Source organism: Cygnus olor, chromosome 1, assembly GCF_009769625.2.
Source record: "Cygnus olor isolate bCygOlo1 chromosome 1, bCygOlo1.pri.v2, whole genome shotgun sequence".
Classification (NCBI taxonomy): Eukaryota; Metazoa; Chordata; class Aves; order Anseriformes; family Anatidae; genus Cygnus; species Cygnus olor.
In genome coordinates, this window is record NC_049169.1 from 189,176,273 (window position 1) to 189,195,662 (window position 19,390).

The following is a 19,390-nucleotide window of genomic DNA, read 5'->3' on the forward strand; positions in this document are numbered from 1 at the left end:
GGTTACTGTACTATAGTTAAGAGTAAGGTTAGGTCTGCTCTTGAAGAACTTGAAGTATTCTTCTCCCAGAGGTAGATCTAAGAGGAAGTTTTACTTAAGAATTTGAGAAGATTATGACATCTTGTCATTTGTTTATGCTTTCTTGTTCTGCTGTTAGAAAAAAGTATACAATTTTTATGGTCTTTTAAGCACTTTCCATTGGCATTTGCTTAGGGCCATCAAGGAACTGGCTTCAATGTTAAACTAAATAATTGAGAACACAAAATCATTAGATGGAAATAAATGGCTGCCCTTGGCCTTTTTGTCCTTAAATCCTTTATTATTAGTAGTATTTCAAAAGCATCTCATTATTTTAGAAATTCATCAGCTTGCAAAAAAGAATACTTTCCTCTAGTTCTTGAATATTTTACTAAGCCATGATCATGCAGCTATTTGGCTCAGAAGCTGGCTGTAGTGGTTTCACATGAGGACTGCAGAGTAGAACTGATTTAAACTCACTGCACTGAAACATTGTAAAACAACTTCAGAAAAATCCTTTAATTTTGTAACAGATTTTAGGGCAAAACTGGGTATTTTGTTTGGATCAAGTGCTTCACAGGCCAAACTTTTTTTTGTCATTTGTACTAGATGGCATTATAGCCTGTTCAGTGTTTTTTTTTTTTTTTTTTTTTAAATAAAAAAAGGTTTGTTTTCTGTTAATGAAGCTATTCAAATAAAGGAGAAACTTTCAACTTTCCAGAAAGGGGTGGTTTCCCAATGAGTAGCACATGTGTCATCAGCAAATGGTAGGTTTATATTTGAACTTCTTGAAAGAGCATTTGTAAGCGAGGATATACCAAGCTCCTGGCAGTGACTGCAGAACATTGCAACCTATAGTCTCTGGCTAATGTGAAATATGGACAATGTAATGTTCAAAACATCTGTTAGAAACACTTAAGGAATTGATTTAAGAATGGAGGTAAGTGCTTACTGTGCCATAGGCAGCTTTGATTTTATGTTTAGTGTGTGCTGTCTGAAATAAATGTAGCTGTTGAGTCACTGCTACTTGCTTGCCAGCACTGCAGAATATTTGCTGCACTGGATGGTACTGTACTGCAGTGGGTTTCCTCTTGCATTACTAACCTAACGATGTTTACTTCTTATCACACCATACACTCTTCCTTTTGTGGACTCCATTCCATCTTTTTGTGCACAGTGATAAAGAAGGAACGGGCTCGAATCCATCTCGTTCTGCTACTGCACAGTTATTTTAAATTATTGGAAATATGGGGTCATATTTCGGACACAGAATTTTCTGCTTTCAAGGAAAAATCACTATGAAATTGTCTTTCATTTCATGGAAAATACTTTAATATTGCAGAGACTTTCAGCTTTTTTGTTGCATGTCCCTTTATGTAGGGGTTATATGACCTCATTCTCGACCAAACAGACGTTGTGTATAGTCGCAGGAGAATTTTCCATATATACTATTAAATCCAAATGCTGTTCAGCTTGGAAATGTGCTTATAAGAATGGTATCACAGGAATTTCTACATTTATTATTTGAAAGTTCCCAAATCTATCTCAATCATTTTAAATGTAAAAGGTATGTTTTGTAACTACCACAGCTACAAAATTCCACCTGGTCGGGTCAAGTGTGTTTTTTTTTTTTTTTTTAACATCATCATGTACAATCAGTAATACAAATATATATGTTTAGGTTTTATGGATATAGGTTTACACAGCTTCCTAGTTCTGTTTTACAAAGGGACAAGCAAGATCAAAAACTAAAACCAAGATTTTTTGTGTGTGTGTATGCCCAAACTCTGCAAACCAGAAATTGCACTTCTTTTTGGTCAGACAGTGTAATTTCTGAGTAACTCCTTGGAGTTACTTTTCTAGGAGATTTTTATTTAGCTATCAGGAGAAAAAAAAAAAAAAAGGAAAAAAAAAAAAAGAAAATAAGGTTGATAAAGGTCACTGTCAAAAGATAAAGAGATTGATAATGGATAACAGGATGTCCGTAAATCACTTCATAATAAAAAAGGAAAATTATACCAATAAAAGGAAACATATTATATTCCTTGCCAGATGAATGGCCAGGATATTGCTGATAGAAATCAGCATTGTAATTGATGCTACAGTAGTGGCTTTAAGTTCCCATTAAGTTTCTGCAAATAGGTTTCTACTGGAAACCTGCTCTTTTTTTTTTTTTTTTTTTTTTACGGTGTTTGGGAAGAGCTTCTTTTCCCCATTCTTTGGATCTGGTGTCAGTTTGTTTTTATCTTTCATACTGAAATCAGTGCCTTCTCTTGCTAGGAGTCTGTGTCATAAAATTGTTAACCTGAAATTTTGACGCCACTGAAATCAGTGGGAGGCTTGTTCATCAACAGCAACGTTTATCCAATAAACAAAAAGGGATGGAGCCCTAAAGAAGGGGCCAGACCTCTAAGGGTAAGGGACGTAGCACACCTTATGTCTAAAAAACTCAACAGCCACCTAAAACCAAATGTTCTTGTCTGTTCTGCCTGTGGGGAGCTGTCCCTGGTTTATGAACTATGCCTGGTCATCATCCTGAAGACTGGTGGTGGTTACAGGTCAAAACTGCACCAAGAAGCACAACAGCAATTAAACAATGCAGATAATCACATGGCTGTGATGGAACACATGCTTTAGTCATGCTTACTCTATTAATGCAGGTACATGAAGAGGATGACCATCTTGCTTCTATCTGGATGGACAGAAATAAAGAACCCACGGCAGAAATTGATCAAAAGGGAAAAACATAGTAGAAAACACATAATAAAGGAGAGACAAATGAAAGTTGTCCCACAGTAAATAGAAATGGGGAAAAATATCCTGCCAGTATGAAAAAGTGGTCTTCGTTGTAAAAAGAATAGTTTTTTTGAGGGGAAAAGATATGGCTAAGTTCCAGGAGCTCAGGGCTCCCGCCTCTTATACAATATACAAATACTGCTGATGAATGAAAATAAGATGTTAAAGCACTGGCAAAGCTGTCTACCTTGATGCTGTGTTGGGTGCTGATCCACTTGACCTTTGTTTTTTAAGCTTCCTTCTGTTTTAGTGGGCTGATTGCAGAAACTCTGTTATCTGCTGCTGCCATGCAGTAGTTTTAACTCCCTGACACTGACTGAAGTCCTAAATGTTTTCATTTATAGTCAGGAACTGGAATTTAAGACCAGTTGGAATGAAATGGAATTGTTCATGGGGGGTTTTCAGCTTCCTCTGGAGGTCTCCAGTCCAGCTTCCTGTTCAAAGGAGGATCAGGTCAGCCATGGCCAAGCCTCCAAAATATGCCAATATGTAGACTGTCTTTCCAGACAACTCATTCCAGTACTGAATAGCTCCTAGTGAAGTCTTATTCCTACTGTCCGTTATGAACCTCCCGAGGTGCAATCAGTTGCCATTGCTCCTTGTTACAGTCTTACACTACTGAGAGTTCAGATCCATCACCTTTGTAACTGTTCTTCGGGTAGTTGCAGGATGCTGCAAGATTGCACCTGAATTTCCTCTTCATCATATTAAACAAGCTCAACTCCCTCAGCTTCTCTCTGTAGGTGATGTGCTTTTTGTCCATGTTCATGTTAGTAGTCCTCTGCTGGGTTCTGGAGCCGAAGAGGCCCCACGCACCACATTCTGGTCACAATATCCAGCCTCATCACCACTGAGCAGAGTCTGCTGGCCATACTCTTTATAGAGAGCACACACTGTTGCCTCATTCAGCCTGGCATTCCCCATGTCCTTTGAAGTAGGTTTGCTATTCAGCCCATTGCTTCCTAAGCTGTGCTGACACAGCCTATGGTCCCTTCTGCAGAACACTGCACACGTTAACTTTGGAGGTTTCTGTTGGCCCCCTCCACAAGTTTCTCTAAGTTCCTCTAGGTCATTGGGATCACAGATAGACTAAAACTCTGGAACTTGAAGACTGATTTGTACAGGGAGACTGCCAGTTTAATTGACTGATGAGAAGCACAAGGATCATTGAGCCGCAATATCCTTTACCGCATAAAAAAACAATTCCAACTAGTTATTGGTAACCTTATTGCTAATGTTATAGTTATGTGCAAAAAATATCTAACCTATTACAATATCCACAATAACTTATAACAATATCCCTACTTATAACAGAATCCACATTCACACAGATACAGACCAAGTTAACTCACTCAAGCACTAGTTGACCCATTACTGCAGTACTGCTACCTTACTAGCCACCAGGAGCTCAACAAGGCAATACCAAGGAAGCCTTGCTTCCCTGTGCCACCCAGTTGGTGACTGGAGGAGGGTAACCACCCTGAAGATAGTGGGCAGCTGTCACTGCTCCATGGGTGCTGCCACCAACCTAGACCAGCATTCACGTTAGGCTTCTCTGTTTCAGGAATGCATCAAAGACAGACTCATCCTCTTCTCTCTAACCTGCAATTAAAGTCCCCAAATAGGATCTCTTCTGAGGTTTCAGAACAATTTTCCTAAGCTTGATTTGCCACAGTTTATGCTTATAATGGTGCTCTTTGGGATAGGTATCACATGGGCCACCCAATCAGATATTTCGTCATTCATCTTGCCGTGATATCTAGTCATCATAAATCTCTTGCAAACCATACCTTTCTACTGTTAGTTTTGACTAGGTACCAATTAATTTTTTTTATTTTGTTATATCAATCACCTTACAGCACAACAGTCACTTAATTTCTGTACCAGTCATATTAAAGGTTGTCTGTGATAGACCCCAGGTGTCAAGAGAAGGCTCTGAACGCTCCTACACAAGTGCTTTCTGCAAATTTGCTTAGTGCCATCATTGTCATCATCTAGGTCACGTCTGAACAATATCAGGCCTACCCAACGTGATTGCCTAGAGTACTTTGCTTGCCATCTCAGTGTTGAATGAATTACTGCAAATTCTTAATCTCAGTGGTCCAATAAATTTTTAACCCACTTAACTTCCAGCCCATACTTCCTCAGCTTCTATATATGTATGCTGTAGGGGACCATATCAAAAGTCATACTAAAGTCACGGTGTATTTCATCCACTACTTTTCCTTTTTCTACATAGTCAATCATCTCATCCTACAGGGCAATTAAAAGTTGATTAGATCCTTGTTAATTAGTGTTTACTTCTCATGATTACTTTTTTGTTGTCCTTCAAGTATTTGGAAGTGGATTCCAAATGCATCTTCTCCATGATATCTCTTGGGACTGAGGTGAGATTTACTGGCTTTTGATTTCTTTTAGCCTCCTTTTAGTCTTTCATAAAGATGTGCCTTTTTATGTATTTATTTATTTTTTCACCATCCATAAAGCTCTTCTTATCAATGTGCTTTTTCACAGATAGCAGATTTCTGAGGTGGCCTTGCAGTCATGTTGGTCTGCATTTTGAACACTCCGGTGAATCCTATCTGGGTTTATGGGCCTGAACAGACAGAACTTCCTAACTGTGGTTCCTAATTGCTATTTAGTTTTCATCCTTGGCTGCTCCTCACTTATCAAAATGTGTCAGAGATTGGAAACAGGCTTTGCCTTTGAAGACTAATGCATTGAGTGCTTCAGCAGTTTCCATATCGATGGTCATTAGGTTTCTTTCTCCACTCATCAACATCCATCTCACAATTTTACAGAATTTCCTTTTGCTGCTAGCATATTGGTAATCACTGAGCTCCTGTACAGGTTCAGTGAAAAGTTGCAACACAACCACTGCATCCTTTGCCTCTGGCTGCGCCTTGGGAGACTGGAGTTTTTCCTGCCTATTGTCAGGAATACTTTCCATAAGTCTTGAGCAGCGTGGGGACTTATCATAGGCCCTATGAGATAAGGTGGAAGATCAATACCAGTCAATATTCGTGGACAATCAAGTGCCTGTCAGAAAAGCAGAAAAATGAGGTTTCCTTCTGTGCTCTGTATTCTTCAGAAACATGAGGTTTATTAGCACTGATGTCATGTGCTCTGTGTTGTGGTGCCTGAATACTGGCCATTATGTGAGATACGATGAGGAAAAGGAGGGGTGGGGAGATGCTGCTGCTTAAGGATGGAAGTAGTGGAAGGACAAACCACAGCCCCTGCTCTCCTAAGGGTGTTGAACTGTTACTGAGAAACTACTCCCTAGGTGGCAAAGTAGTGTTTGCAGTGTACAGATCAGGCAGCGCTGAAGGCAGTAGGAGTCACAGCCTTGGTCCTGCCCCATCAGTGCTTTTTCCCTGCTGAATGAAGGAGGGAGCTGTGTGTGGCCATGGTTCTGGACCTAAGCGTTACTCACGGCTTTGGGGACCTGATGCCACACACACACACTCCCGCCAACTGAAAGCTGCCTCACCTAGGGCCAGCGAGCCCCAGAACCAGGCACAGGGGAGCCCTATCCCCGCGGGGATCCTCCTCCCGTCCCCGGGGCACCCTACTAAGGGCCGGGCCCTTACTACCGCTAGTAAAGCCACCTCCTCTCGCAGCCACGGCTGCTTTTAGGGCGGCTTCTCCGCCGGCTCCCCCCTTCCTCCTCCTCTTTCCTCTTCCTCCGCGGCGTAGAGCTGAGGGCGAGCCCCTCCCGCTCTCGATCCCACCCCTTCCCCGTGAGGGGAGCGGTGGCTGTGGCGGTTCCAACGGCCCTTTGTGCGCCGCGGCGGGCATGTGAGTGGCAGCGGGACGGGGCAGGGGGGCCGCGGGCGTGAGGCGCTGTCCCAGCCGCTTCCCTCGGCGGCTCCTTCCCCTCAGCCCGGCGGGGAGCCCGCGGAGGCTCCGGCGGCCTCCGTGAGGGAAGGAAAGGAGGGCGGGCTGCGGGCGGCTCTCCTCAGCCGGTGTCTCTCGTGTCGTCGCAGGCTGTCCCGGGTCACCGTCCTCCATGGTTGCCTGGGCTGCAGGACGTTCGAGCTGCCGCCGTCCGCCGCCGTGGGGGACGTGAAGGCGCGGATCGACGCGGAGACCGGCTTCCCCGCCGACCGGCAGCGCCTGTGGCACCGCGGCAGAGAGGTGAGAGAGACATGGGGGGGGGGGGGGGGGGGGGGGGGGGGGGGGGGGGGCTGCTGCTGCTCCCTGCCTGTGGTCGGGTCCCCTGGGCACTGCCGAGGCTGCAGGCTGAAATCTCAGGAGAGGAGGAAAGGGATGAATGACCTTGTCCTGCGGAGAGCATCAGCCTGAGGGCAGCCCTCGTCGGGATTGTGTTGGGAACAGGGTCCTGGAGGTGGGTAGGAAGGGGAAAGGAGGCTGGGCGTTTCCAAAGGCACCAAGAACCGGGTGTTAGTGGTTGTACTGCTCCACAGACTTCAGGAAGGGAGTTTCCGGAGCGCTCAGGTTTGAAACCCATCTAGTGCATCTTTTATTTTTTTGCCCTTTTTTGTGTGTGCCCTTGATTCTGTTCTCTTCAGGCCTTCCTGTTTCAGGAGGAAGGAGATCTATATATCTCTCTCTAAAATTCATCTGGAAGCCAAGATACGAGTTGCACTCTGTCTGGCACAGAAATCTATGTTTTGGCAAGGAGCAGACTGTAACAGCTATTCTGAGACATATAGTTTTAAATATTAACCTCAAAGATATATAGGGACGTTCATTCTGTACTGCAGTAATCTTGAAAATCCTTTGTGAACTTTTAAACTCTTATTTTATTCTTTATTTTATTGCCAAATCTTTTTTCCATTACAGCTGTTACCTACAATTACCAGCTGTTGAATGAAACCTGGTATCTCTGGTTCTCATAGCTCCTTACAGTGCTAAGCTATTAATTTGAATCTGTTAATTCTCCCAATTTCTGTTGGGTACAAAATGCCCACCTGAGAAAATTTGGTTTTTCTACCCCTTTTATACTTGATGGTGTGCTACAGCATTTGTGGCTTCTTTTTAATTTTAGTGAATCCTGAGTGGGTGGTGTACCCACTTTAAGTTATTTTACATCTTGAGACACAGTCAGCTCAAGTACAACATTTATCTAGGAACTTACAATAAGTGTACTGTTCTTGTAAGTACTACTTAAAACTGATGTAAATGAAAAGAAGCATCTGTTTCTTATTAATGTTTAAAAAATATGATTACATGTTGTGGACTGGGACTGTCTTTTACTTATTAAATGTAGTTTGGTTGTAAGCATGTCTGTGTAAGCACCAACTTTGTAGCGATTTGTTTTTACCCACTGGAGAAAGTAGATCTAAACTTCGCTATACACTGAGACTAATATAATGATTTTTCATAATAAAACTTTTAAGTAGCTTACTGTAAACTGAGTCTAATTTGAATTGCTTAGGTTTCAAATTAGCACAATGCAACTTCTAATTCTACTCTCGTTATATTTGTGCTTCATGTGATACATGATTGAGACACACATAATAAACTGAAATTGTAACAAAACCATGATGTGTTATGATCAATAAATAATTTTCCCAATGGCTGCTAAGGAATTTGTTGCTTAGTTTTCCCTCATTTCTCTGTGGTCCCAGTTAGTCCATAGGCTTGCATGTGGAGGTAATAGGGAGATGAGGCTGTCAAGTTTTTTGGAGGTCTTTCTATGACATAGTTTTGTCTCTACACTTTCTGTCTGACTAGTTGCTCTTAGCTGATACTGCTTAGTTTGAAACTACTTTAAAATTGTACACTTATATGTACTTTTTGGAGTACATAGATCACATATTTGTAGTGTGTTTATTTTCGTTATGGGTTTGCACCTTAGAAAAATAACTGTTACAGTTGCATGCTTTCAGAAGTTCCCAGAACATGGAACTTTTCAAGTGTAAAAATATGAGGCTATGGTTTGCTCTTAGCATGCTTCCATAGGCATTTTTCCGCCTAATTTGTTTGCAGCCGTTTGTTGGTTCTGTTACTGTCAGACTGATGCACCATGTGAGTATTATGTAGACCATTTGGCAAAGGAGGCCATCCTAGTCTGCAAGGACTTAAAGTGCAGTTTAAACTGAACACTGGACGTTGCAGAGTGTTTGTATGCTTTTAGCTAAAACTAGACTTCATGGTATAAATATTTATGGAATAAAACTACAGTAAATTACTTACACTGTGGAATGTTTTGACCAACACTTGTCTTTTTATTTCAGTTATCTGATGGTATTAAGATTGCGGATCTTCAGAAGTCTCAAAATCAAGTTTTTCTGCAGCTTCAGTCAGAAGGTTTGAAAGGAGGAGGTATGAAAAATAGTTGTCTGTGTTTATGAACTGAAAGGTCAAAACATTTTCTGACACAATCTGGAGTTAATAGAAATTCTTTTTGACCTCGGATAGGAAGCAATTATTTTGCTTCCATGTTGCAGGTATTCCTTCATTTTATTCTTTTCATTCTTTTCCATGTAAAAGAGTGCTTTGGTGTTTCAATTTTTATTTGTAATTTGATATGTAGAAAATATAATGTTGCTGTACTTTGGAACTGATAAGAACTCATCTTGCAACAAAGTTAATAGCTGCCTTGTTTCACATAAGCTGAATACCCGTAGACAAGATAGCCACTGAAAGGATATTTTTTTAGTAACTATTATATAGAAAATTATACCATCAGTAAAAAGCTTCTGTTACGTGGTTGTAACTGTTAATATCCTTTTAACAATAACTTTATTATAAGGGAATGAAATAAATGCTAATAGGATGGTAGGATGAAGAAGGAAGCCTTTCTTCTCATGCAGGTATTTTATTTGTTATCACAAAAAACGCTGTGTTTCTCAGTCTATGTAAGCCATGAATTTACTGGCCGATGGACCTCTAGTCATAGAGGAAAGCAAGGTGTTTGTGTTATTAGCTACAAGTTCATGTTTTCTTTCTCCAGAACCTGCAATGGTTAGAAAACACCTATGAAAATGGACCCCATGGTTCTATGGCATGAAACATTTTTTCTTTCTGTTATCCCTGACTGTTCTGATAGTGATTTTGGTATCTGTAGACTGTGGTAGACTCTTTATTTACAGTTTTTTCCTCTTTTTCCTCTGTTTATTTTTTCTCATGCAAGTACATGAAGAATGTAGAGTAAGTAGCCATATGAAATCCTTCACAGGAAAGAAAAAGCTGTTGTTTTTTTGCACCTGGGAACTGTTATTTTTTGGCCTTGAGATTTTCATAGAGATACCTCTCTAAAGGATTCCATGTTTAGATAAAGCACTTAATGTTTTCTGGCTCACAGCTCTGATGTAAATCAGTCTAAAGGATCTGAAGGTTTTAATACCAGCCTTTTATGTGCATAGTGGAGTCTTGGTTCAGAGATTTATTTATTTTTCCTTACAGCAGGTGAATCAAGGAAGGCCCTGAATTTGTAATTTCAGCAAGGGCATGGTTAGTAGGGCCAGGCATGCTGGTTGCTGAAGCGCTCTGAAGATCACTTAAGTCATGTCTGTGTTCAGTCATTGCTAGTGTCTGTCAAGTAATACGTAATACTTCTATATGGTCACAGAATAATTCATTTTGGAAGGGATACTGGGAGGTCTCTACTTCAACTTTCTGCTCAAAGCACAGTCAGCTTTGAGGTTAGACCAGGTTTTTCATGGCTTGATCTTGTAGAGTTTGGAAAGCCTCCAAGGATGGAGATGCATGGACTCTTTAGGGTCCTATTCCAATGCTTGACTGTCCTTGTGGAAAATGTTCCTTCTTCAGATTTCTGGAACCAATGTGATCTGCTTTAATACTCAAGAAGAATCAGTTCAGCACTTGATAGCATGCAGTAAATCAGGATCTCAAGATTTTTTGAGTAGATCAGGATCTCAGAATTTTTTCTGTCATTTGTAGACCAGAATTTTAGATGTAAAAAGTTAGAATAATGTTCATCTTCAGTGCTATCATTTGAAGTTACTGGTGTGTTTTTGTTGTGCCCATAGTGTTAATACAGTGTTAATACTTCCTCTCCTCCACCCAAGTTAGACCTAGAGAAGATAGGTTTCCTGATCTTAGATAATTTCTATTAAGAGACACAAACTTTTCTCATATTGATTAGTTCAGTTTGTTTTGGAGGTCTGCATATTGCAATTTGACATTCATGTACTTCTTCATACAGTAAAAAAAAAATAATTATAAAATACTTCCCACATTTTCAACTGCATGTTGCAACTTCTTATTTGTTTTCATTGATTTATTAACCAAACTCAAATATAGGGTGATATGAAAGTTTCCTAAGGCAAGGTGTTGGATGTGCCTTTTTCTTGGCAAATAATTGACATTTTCTCAGCAAATAGATCTTTTATCTGTTGCTTTTTTCCACATTGCTGAGGACTGTGGTCTGTTTTTTTTTTTCCTTATGTTTTTTTTTCTATAATATATGTAATATATGCATGTTTGCATCTGTATATTTGATAAACATGTATAGGCCAAAGGGAGAAAGAAGTAATTGTTATATTAGTAACTTCGAAGGGAAGTGATAGGTGATGACATCAGTAAAGCCTGTTTTTCTTGAGGGAATTACATCTACTATTTGAAGCGTGTATTTTAGAGGTTTGGATTTAGGGAACTACTCTTCAGTCTCAAACAGGAGGTGGAATTGAAGACTTTTGATCCTTTCATTCTGTGATAGATTCTTTCACTTAGAAAGCACAGGTAACACCCACGCTAGCATCACAATATGCAAGGACAAGAAGTGTACACTAGAGCCAAAGTGTACTGTGAGCGTGAGTAGATGTCACTAGGGATCATCGCTGACTGTAAAGAAGTTAGAGACACTGATGCCATAGAACACCGTCCTGCTACTTAACTACTAAAGGGGTACTACTTTTTATTTTTTACTTTTTACTATATTTAAACATGCAGTAGTTGGAATTGGAGTATAACTGATCTAAAACCTTTGTCATCAGATTTGTTTCAACCAGATATGAAACAGCATGCTAACATTAACATCAGGACTGCTATTTTATTTTGAAGAAAAGGATTTATAATGTGATATTCTTGGAGTTCATTTTGTAAATCCAAGATTTTATAGTATCAGGTCTTAGGATATTTTTTCAAAATTCACTCAAGTAATCGCCCAATAAGTATTTTTTTTTAAATCTGAAATTCAGTGCATCGTAGAATAAAACACAGATTTTTTGTTTCCATTTCTAGGTCGTTTTGGACAAACAACTCCACCACTTGTTGATTTTCTTAAGGATATTTTAAGAAGATACCCAGAAGGAGGACAGATTCTTAAGGTATATAAGAAATGGTATATTTAGCAGACATTTAGTATGCATGACATGCTACCATTAGTTTAACACTTTCCAGCAAATCTCGCTGGAAGATTTGAAGTATGGAAATCATACTTTATCAGATATTCGTTCTAGAGCAGTAGATAAATATTTCTATTTCTGTGTACAAAGCAAAGTGAGTTGTGTTTTGTTTAACGTAATCTCTGATCTTGTTTGTCGCAGTTGGTGCTGTAATTTATATTAAAAAATAGAGATTAAGATGCAGATGTTAATCTGTATCATGAAGTCTTTGTAGTTATATGTGAGCGAGCTATCTAAAATGTCTATTTTGCTTGCTGCTTTATTTTACATTTCTGCTGTAAACTATGACAAAACCACGTAATAGTATATACAATTTTGGGGGGCTCATTTTAGTGTAAGACTGGGATAAGCCTGAGGTTTTAATATAAGATTTCGCCATGGAATTTCTTGGTAGCTAAATGCATTTTTCTCAATGAACTATAACAGTATCATCAAGGTTCATTGTTAGATTAAGAGCACTTTGTATATATAGGCAGGTATATATTTATCTGTACATATAAAACAGACAAGTAAAAATTGTGACACAAGATGAAAGTCCCTGCTGTCTTGGAAGGTTTCCTTTGCAACCATGGAACTAGAAGTTGGTTTTTTTTTTTTTTTTTTTTTGAATGCTTAAGTTCATCAATTGTTTTGGCAGATTGCATCCTGGATATTTTCTGAGAATTGTATTTTTTTTGTAGGAGGGGTGCTATATTTTTACTATGCATTCCCCAGTATTAGTTGAATTTATGAGGTGCATTTGAATCATGAAGGGTTCATACTTAACAAGTGAAGCCCAGATTTTCATTCCAACATGAAGAACTAAGATAATGTGCTTAGAAGTCAGAGAGGTAGATCTAAAATTATAAATGTTCATCTTTCCACACTTTACAGTTTACAGTTAATAGGATTTTTGCTGGTATCATTGTTTGATATTTGTATTGAATTGGATATCATTGTATATTCATATATATATTGTATATCCATATATATATTATATATGTATATATAATATATTATTATTATATTATAATAATAATATATAATATATATAATATAACATACAATATATATAATCTCATATATATTATATGTATATATAATATTATATATATTATTATATTATGTATTATATATGTATATTCATATATATATTCATTGTATATTCATATATCTATTCATATTGTATATGAATTTGATATCATCGTTAATGTTCTTCAAGTACATTGCTTTTAAAGTCAAATGTAGCAGGTCCTTGATGTGACACAAATGAATGCGAGTCTCTGACTACATTGTGGTTTCCATAACTATTTAATTTTTCTAGAAACTTTGGTTATCTTTCTGTATCTTCTTGCATAATTGTGGTAATTCTTTTAGAAGAATTGTTTTTTTAAAAATTCTATAAGTAGAGATACTGTAAAAAAAAAAAAGTAATTATTGATGCTAAGCTGGGTATTTTTCTTGCTATCTCATCTTGCTTCAAAATGATATAGAATTGCCAATATAAATAATTTATCTTGGTTGACTGTGAGATGTACCTTACAGATTGAATATATTGTCGTAAAGTGAAAAATTGAGGGCTTATAGTTTTAAAACCATACATTAGATAACAGCGAACATCTTTTGCTGTCAATGGTATATTAGGATCCAATGTAAAGATTTATCTTGCTAGCAAGTCTTTTATCTTTATGCACGACTGAATTAAATTGATGCTGTATGAATACACTGGATTTGATGTGTTGTACCTACGTAGCTTTTCAGTTCAGCTGAGATACCTCTTTATGCCAAATTACACAAACCTCCACACATAGGTGTACATTTGTGTGTGTGTGTGTATCTTTGGGGCCCTGATTTCTAAACTTTATAAATACTGCTTGTGTATGATATTTCAGCTCCAAATTCAAATTGTGTTTACAGTATTTGCATTTATAGTATGTTCATTTTATGTCTGTTTTCATCCAGGTAAACTGGATAAAAGACTTAGTTGAAATGTGTGAAAACAAGTAAACTTGAGACAATTACTTTATAGTTATTTTCTACTGCGTAAGTTGGAAAGCCATGGCTACAGTATGTATCTCATTACTGCATTAAATACTAATGTTTTGTTTTTTGGTTTTGCTGTCAGGAATTGATACAGAATGCTGAAGATGCTGGTGCCACAGAGGTTAGGTTTTTATATGATGAAACTCAGTATGGAACAGAAACTCTGTGGTCAAAGGACATGGCACAATATCAGGGTAAATATACTTATTAATTATTTTGGCCATTTTTCAATATGCCTGTGGTTCTGTGACTTTCTTTTTTTCTTTTGTTGAGTTGACTGTATAGGGATGACTGCATTGCCACTTCCACCTTGCTAGGTGGATATTTTGTCTATGTTCTAATGTTGATAATTCTTTTCCAAAGCCAATTTTTCATCTTGAAGGCCTCTACTGTCTTTTTGCAGGCTGTCAGTAGCAGCTTTCTGAATGCTTCCAATTAATTTTGTTTGAGAAAGCCTTCATGTTCTTCTTTATTCTAAGTCACTTCTTCCAGGGAGACATGTCCATCTTTGGATTTATTTCCATGAGTTCCCTTGATATTCCAAAATACAAGACAGGACTTTTTCGTAGAGCCAGTAAACAAGATTTAGTAAGCAAGACCTAAGATGAACAATTGTATTAGACAGTCATTTTTGGATTTTTACATATTAACTACATCTTTTCAGTCCTATCTCCAATCGTTAATGTAAAGATGGTACCTAAAAATGGTGTCTTCTACACATGTAGTTTCTGCCTGTCTACTGCAAATGTAGTTTCTTGTAACTGTAAGGTTTTTAAATAGTCTAAAATGTCTTGGTGTGGCAGAGGCCAGTTATGTGCTTATCAAACAAATTGGTTTGCATAATCATCCCACAAGACATTCAGCTTTGATTTGAAGATCTCAGTGATGGATGATCCGCTGCTTGTTTCTGGCTTTTTCCAGTTATTAATCTCATTATGTCTTCTAATTTGAATTGGTCTGTCGAACTTTCTAGAGATTTATTACTGTTATATCTTGCAGGGTATTTCCCTCCAGTGGAGGTATTACTGTGATTAGTACATTTTCTGAACATCTTTTCAATATACTGAACAGAATGAATTTAAGCCTTTTACCATAGGACATTTCTTTCAGAAGATCTTTTGTTTGCTTCTACTTTATGTTCAGTTTTTCAGAATCATTCTTTTATAATGTGGACACCAAAAATAGATGCCACATTAGAAAATAAATCTCTCAAGTACCATACACAGAGGTAACTCTTTGCATGTACGTACTTTAAAGAAATGCTTTCTCAGTTTTGTAAATTAATTCTCTAGAAGATTTCAACAGTAAATAATTGTCTTCTGTTATCTTTTTAATGCTTGCCTATTTATTTTAGGGCCAGCATTTTATGCATACAATGATGCAGTTTTCACCCCTGAGGACTGGCATGGTATACAGGAGATAGCAAGAAGCAGAAAGAAAGATGATCCCTTGAAGGTTGGAAGATTTGGAATTGGCTTTAATTCGGTTTATCACATAACAGGTACTCTCAGTAGATATCTTCATTTTAAAATATTGATGTTTTAAATTATTTGATTATTTTAGATATTCATCAAGCATGTAACATTGTCTCCATAGTATATTTTAAATTAGATCCCTAGCTAAGTTTCCTTACGGAGCATTCATAACTTTCTAAAACCCTACAAGGCATCCTTCTAATTTGAAGGTTTGGGGGAGATTTACTTCTTCTAATCGCGTTATTATGTAATTAGCCACTTATTTTGAAATGAACGTTTCTCTACATTGTTCTTTCAGGTATGTGCTGCAGTTCACATTATAAAGGCCTGTAATAGAGGGTGTATAAGCAAGTAGAAGTGTCTAAATTAGACTAGACCGAAACTTTCATGCAGATTCTTTGTATAATAAGCAGTGATGTTTATTTAATGCTAAAAAGGATACTCCATAATAGAGAGAGGTGCACATTTACACTGGAAATGGATTTTTCCTCCCAAAAAAACAAAGCCACCCAAAACCCTAACAAGAAAAGCCAGTTTTACTAACCAGGCATGTTAAGTCCGGAAACATATTTTCCGGTGAAATGTTTTATTAATGTATAGCAGAAAAGAAGTAGATAGAGTAAGTAGTGTCTACAACCTTCATAGTAGTTACAGTAGTACACGATAAGAGGTAAAATTTGCTGAAATAACACTTTTAACTTGAGGCTTCCTGTGAAGGGAGTTTGTAAGGCATATGACGTTTCCTCACAATATTCATGCTCTACTAAGTAAAATAAAAGCTTAATACATTCAGTGGTGTTTGACAGTTTGGGGAATTTGTGCTTTTAAATGTACCAGCCTTCAAGATCTGCAAAGTTTGTAGTAGAATGTATCTTTAGCATTTTTTTATTATTATTATTTTTTCCCCTTAAAGTATTGGAAAGGTGAAAGTATATAGTTGAAAAGAAGTACGCTTTTCTTGCTCTGTTTGCTAAAATTCATGTAGTTGAATGACTATGTATATATTTAATTGCAGAATAGGGGATGTGCTTGTTTTTTCCTGTCAGTAAGTACTGAAGTATTTGTTATTAGAATTCTACTAGGTTCATTGCAGTTTTAGAACACTTGTTTTTCTTGCCCTTAATAAAATCTTTCTGTAAGACTGTATTTGAAAATCTGTTATTTTAGGGTTGTTAATATTTGTTGGTTTTTATTTATGCAGATCTCCCTAGTATTTTCAGTGGGGAACAAATTGGAATGCTGGATCCCCATCAAACCCTCTTTGGACCGCATGAATCAGGCCAGTGCTGGAATCTAAAAGAAGATAGCAAGGAAATCAATGAACTTACAGACCAGTTTGCACCATTCATTGGTGTATTTGGCAGCACTAAGGAAACATTTAAGAATGGAAACTTTCCTGGTACATTTTTTCGCTTCCCACTTCGTCTGCAGCCTTCTCAACTGAGCAGCAATGTTTATGACAAACAGAAGGTTTTGGAGTTGTTTGAGTCCTTCAGGGCAGATGCTGACACAGTGTTGCTCTTCTTAAAGAGTGTTCAGGATGTTTCATTGCATGTTAGGGAGGCTGATGGAACAGAGAAGCTGATTTTCAGAGTAACTGCTAGTGAGAACAAAGCCTTGAAACATGAAAGACCCAATTCTATCAAAATCTTAGGAACTGCAATAAATCAGTACTGTAAGGGAGTTCCAAGCAATAGCATAACATGTGTGACATACCATGTAAATATAGTGCTGGAAGATGAGAGTGTTAAGGACGCACAGAAAACGTCTTGGTTAGTATGTAATTGTGTAGGTGGTCGAGGAATGTGTACGGAACTGGATTGTTTAGCTGATGACTTGAAATTTGTTCCTACTATTGGAATAGCCATGTCTTTATCAAATAAAGAGGAGGAAAACGGAGCTGTGGCAGACTTTTCAGGAAGAGCATTTTGTTTTCTGCCTTTGCCTCCAGGTGAGGAAAGCAAAACTGGTCTCCCAGTTCATGTTAGTGGTTTCTTTGGTCTCACAGACAATAGAAGGAGTATCAAATGGCGAGAGCTGGATCAGTGGAGAGATCCAGCAGCTTTGTGGAATGATGTTCTTGTGGTGAATATAGTGCCAAAGGCGTATACCACCCTTATTTTGGAAGCTATCAAACGAATGGAGACTGAGAAGAATTCAGATTTTCCACTGTCAGCTGAAAGAATTTATAGTTTATGGCCTGATGAGAACAAAATCAGGGTGCCCTGGAAACCAATTGTAGTACCTCTCTTTAAAGAGCTGCTCCAGCATACAGTTATTTACTCAGTGAGTAATCAGTGGATAAAGGTGGAACAGGTGCACTTTTCTGAAATGGATGAGAGTTTGGAGTACACACAGTCTGTTCTCAACTACCTCCAGGATTCAGGGAAGCAGATTGCCAAGGTGCCAGCAAATATTGCTAGTGCCGTGCATCTTACTACTACTTCTGTTAAAGCTGTGAAAAAAGTGACTCCTGCTGTTGTACGGCAAGTGCTAAGGAAATCTGGACACAGTGGACCTGCTGAAGAAAAGCTTCACCTCTTAGAATTTGTGCTTTCTGATGGAGTCTACAGTGAACTGATTGGATTGGAGCTTTTGCCACTGCAGAATGGAAGTTTTATTCCTTTTTCCTCATCTGTGTCAGAACAGGATGTCATTTACATAACCTCAGAAGATTTTCCCAGGTATGCTTACCAGCAACAAGATGATATGCAGCAGCCTATGATGTAATGAAATATTGCATAAGCAGAACTCAGTTCTTTGTATGTGTATATGTTTATATACATATGTCTCACTTGAAAATTTTGACAGCTGCTTGCTATTATAACTTTCTAAAGAATCATGTGATCTAGGCTTTAGGGGAATGCCTCAGATTTGCTTTCTTAGAATTAGTTTAGAATTAGTCAAATTAGCTTTCTCAGAATCATAAACAATCAGAAACAGGAGGAGTTTAGGCACATGCATACTAGGAAGTACATTAAATCAGTTAATGTTAAAAGGCTTTCTTAAAGTTTGAGATGGCTTTAGGCTTTTTTTTTTTTAAACTTTATCTGTTCCTCCTTAAGAAGTTACCAATATGTGTGTACAACTGCTGCCTCCTCCTTTCCCTCAGTTTCAATGATTTTCAGACTCTCTGCATTAGAGATGTGACATCTGGCATGTGTTTTGCTGCTTTTACTGGCCTTTAAGGAATGTACATTAGAGTTGGGGTGTGCCCATGTAGATATTATTAAGGCAAAAAATACTCCAAATAAAGGTGCTGATCTAAGTTGTGATTTAAGTGTTACATATAGACAACACATCTTGAAGAAAAGCAGTTTCAGAGAGGTAGCTGGTTTTACTTTGTTGCTTGAGAAGAGTTTGCCTTTTTTTCAAACCCGCTGCTGTTCTTTTTCTGTATTCTAAAACTCTCTCTTAGATCTTTCTTGATCTGGACAATTCAGGTCATTAATCGGAATTGATGCAGATCTCAGAACCTGTGATTCTAGTGTATTCTTAAAAAAAAAAAACAAAACACAAAACAAACAAACAAAAACAACAAAAACCCTAAGTGTTTTAGCAGCTCTTGTGAGATGATTTATCTTTTGATATTCTTTCACTTTTTTTTGTCTTTCAAAATTTAGACCATTACACCAATAGAGAACGTACCCATGATGAGACTAACAGATTTTCCTTACGGCCCTCCATGCTTCAGACTAGTTATAAGATACTTTTCTGGGAAGTTAATGATACCACTGT

The 19,390-nt window shown here is 37.9% G+C and overlaps 1 protein-coding gene across 3 annotated transcripts in view; it reads left to right on the forward strand.

The window, feature by feature from the left end:
• Window positions 1–19,390, forward strand: part of SACS (sacsin molecular chaperone) — a 59,795-nt gene that overhangs the window by 22,332 nt on the left and 18,073 nt on the right. For 2 of the 3 annotated variants that reach the window (XM_040543987.1, XM_040543986.1), the window contains 6 exons: window positions 6,804–6,954; window positions 9,021–9,108; window positions 11,992–12,077; window positions 14,260–14,371; window positions 15,532–15,678; window positions 16,854–18,336. In XM_040543987.1, the coding sequence (XP_040399921.1) occupies window positions 6,804–6,954; window positions 9,021–9,108; window positions 11,992–12,077; window positions 14,260–14,371; window positions 15,532–15,678; window positions 16,854–18,336 (2,067 nt within the window). Of the gene's footprint in view, window positions 1–2,242; window positions 6,616–6,803; window positions 6,955–9,020; window positions 9,109–11,991; window positions 12,078–14,259; window positions 14,372–15,531; window positions 15,679–16,853; window positions 18,337–19,390 lie in introns of those variants that run through there. The other variant, XM_040543988.1, reaches the window with a different exon arrangement.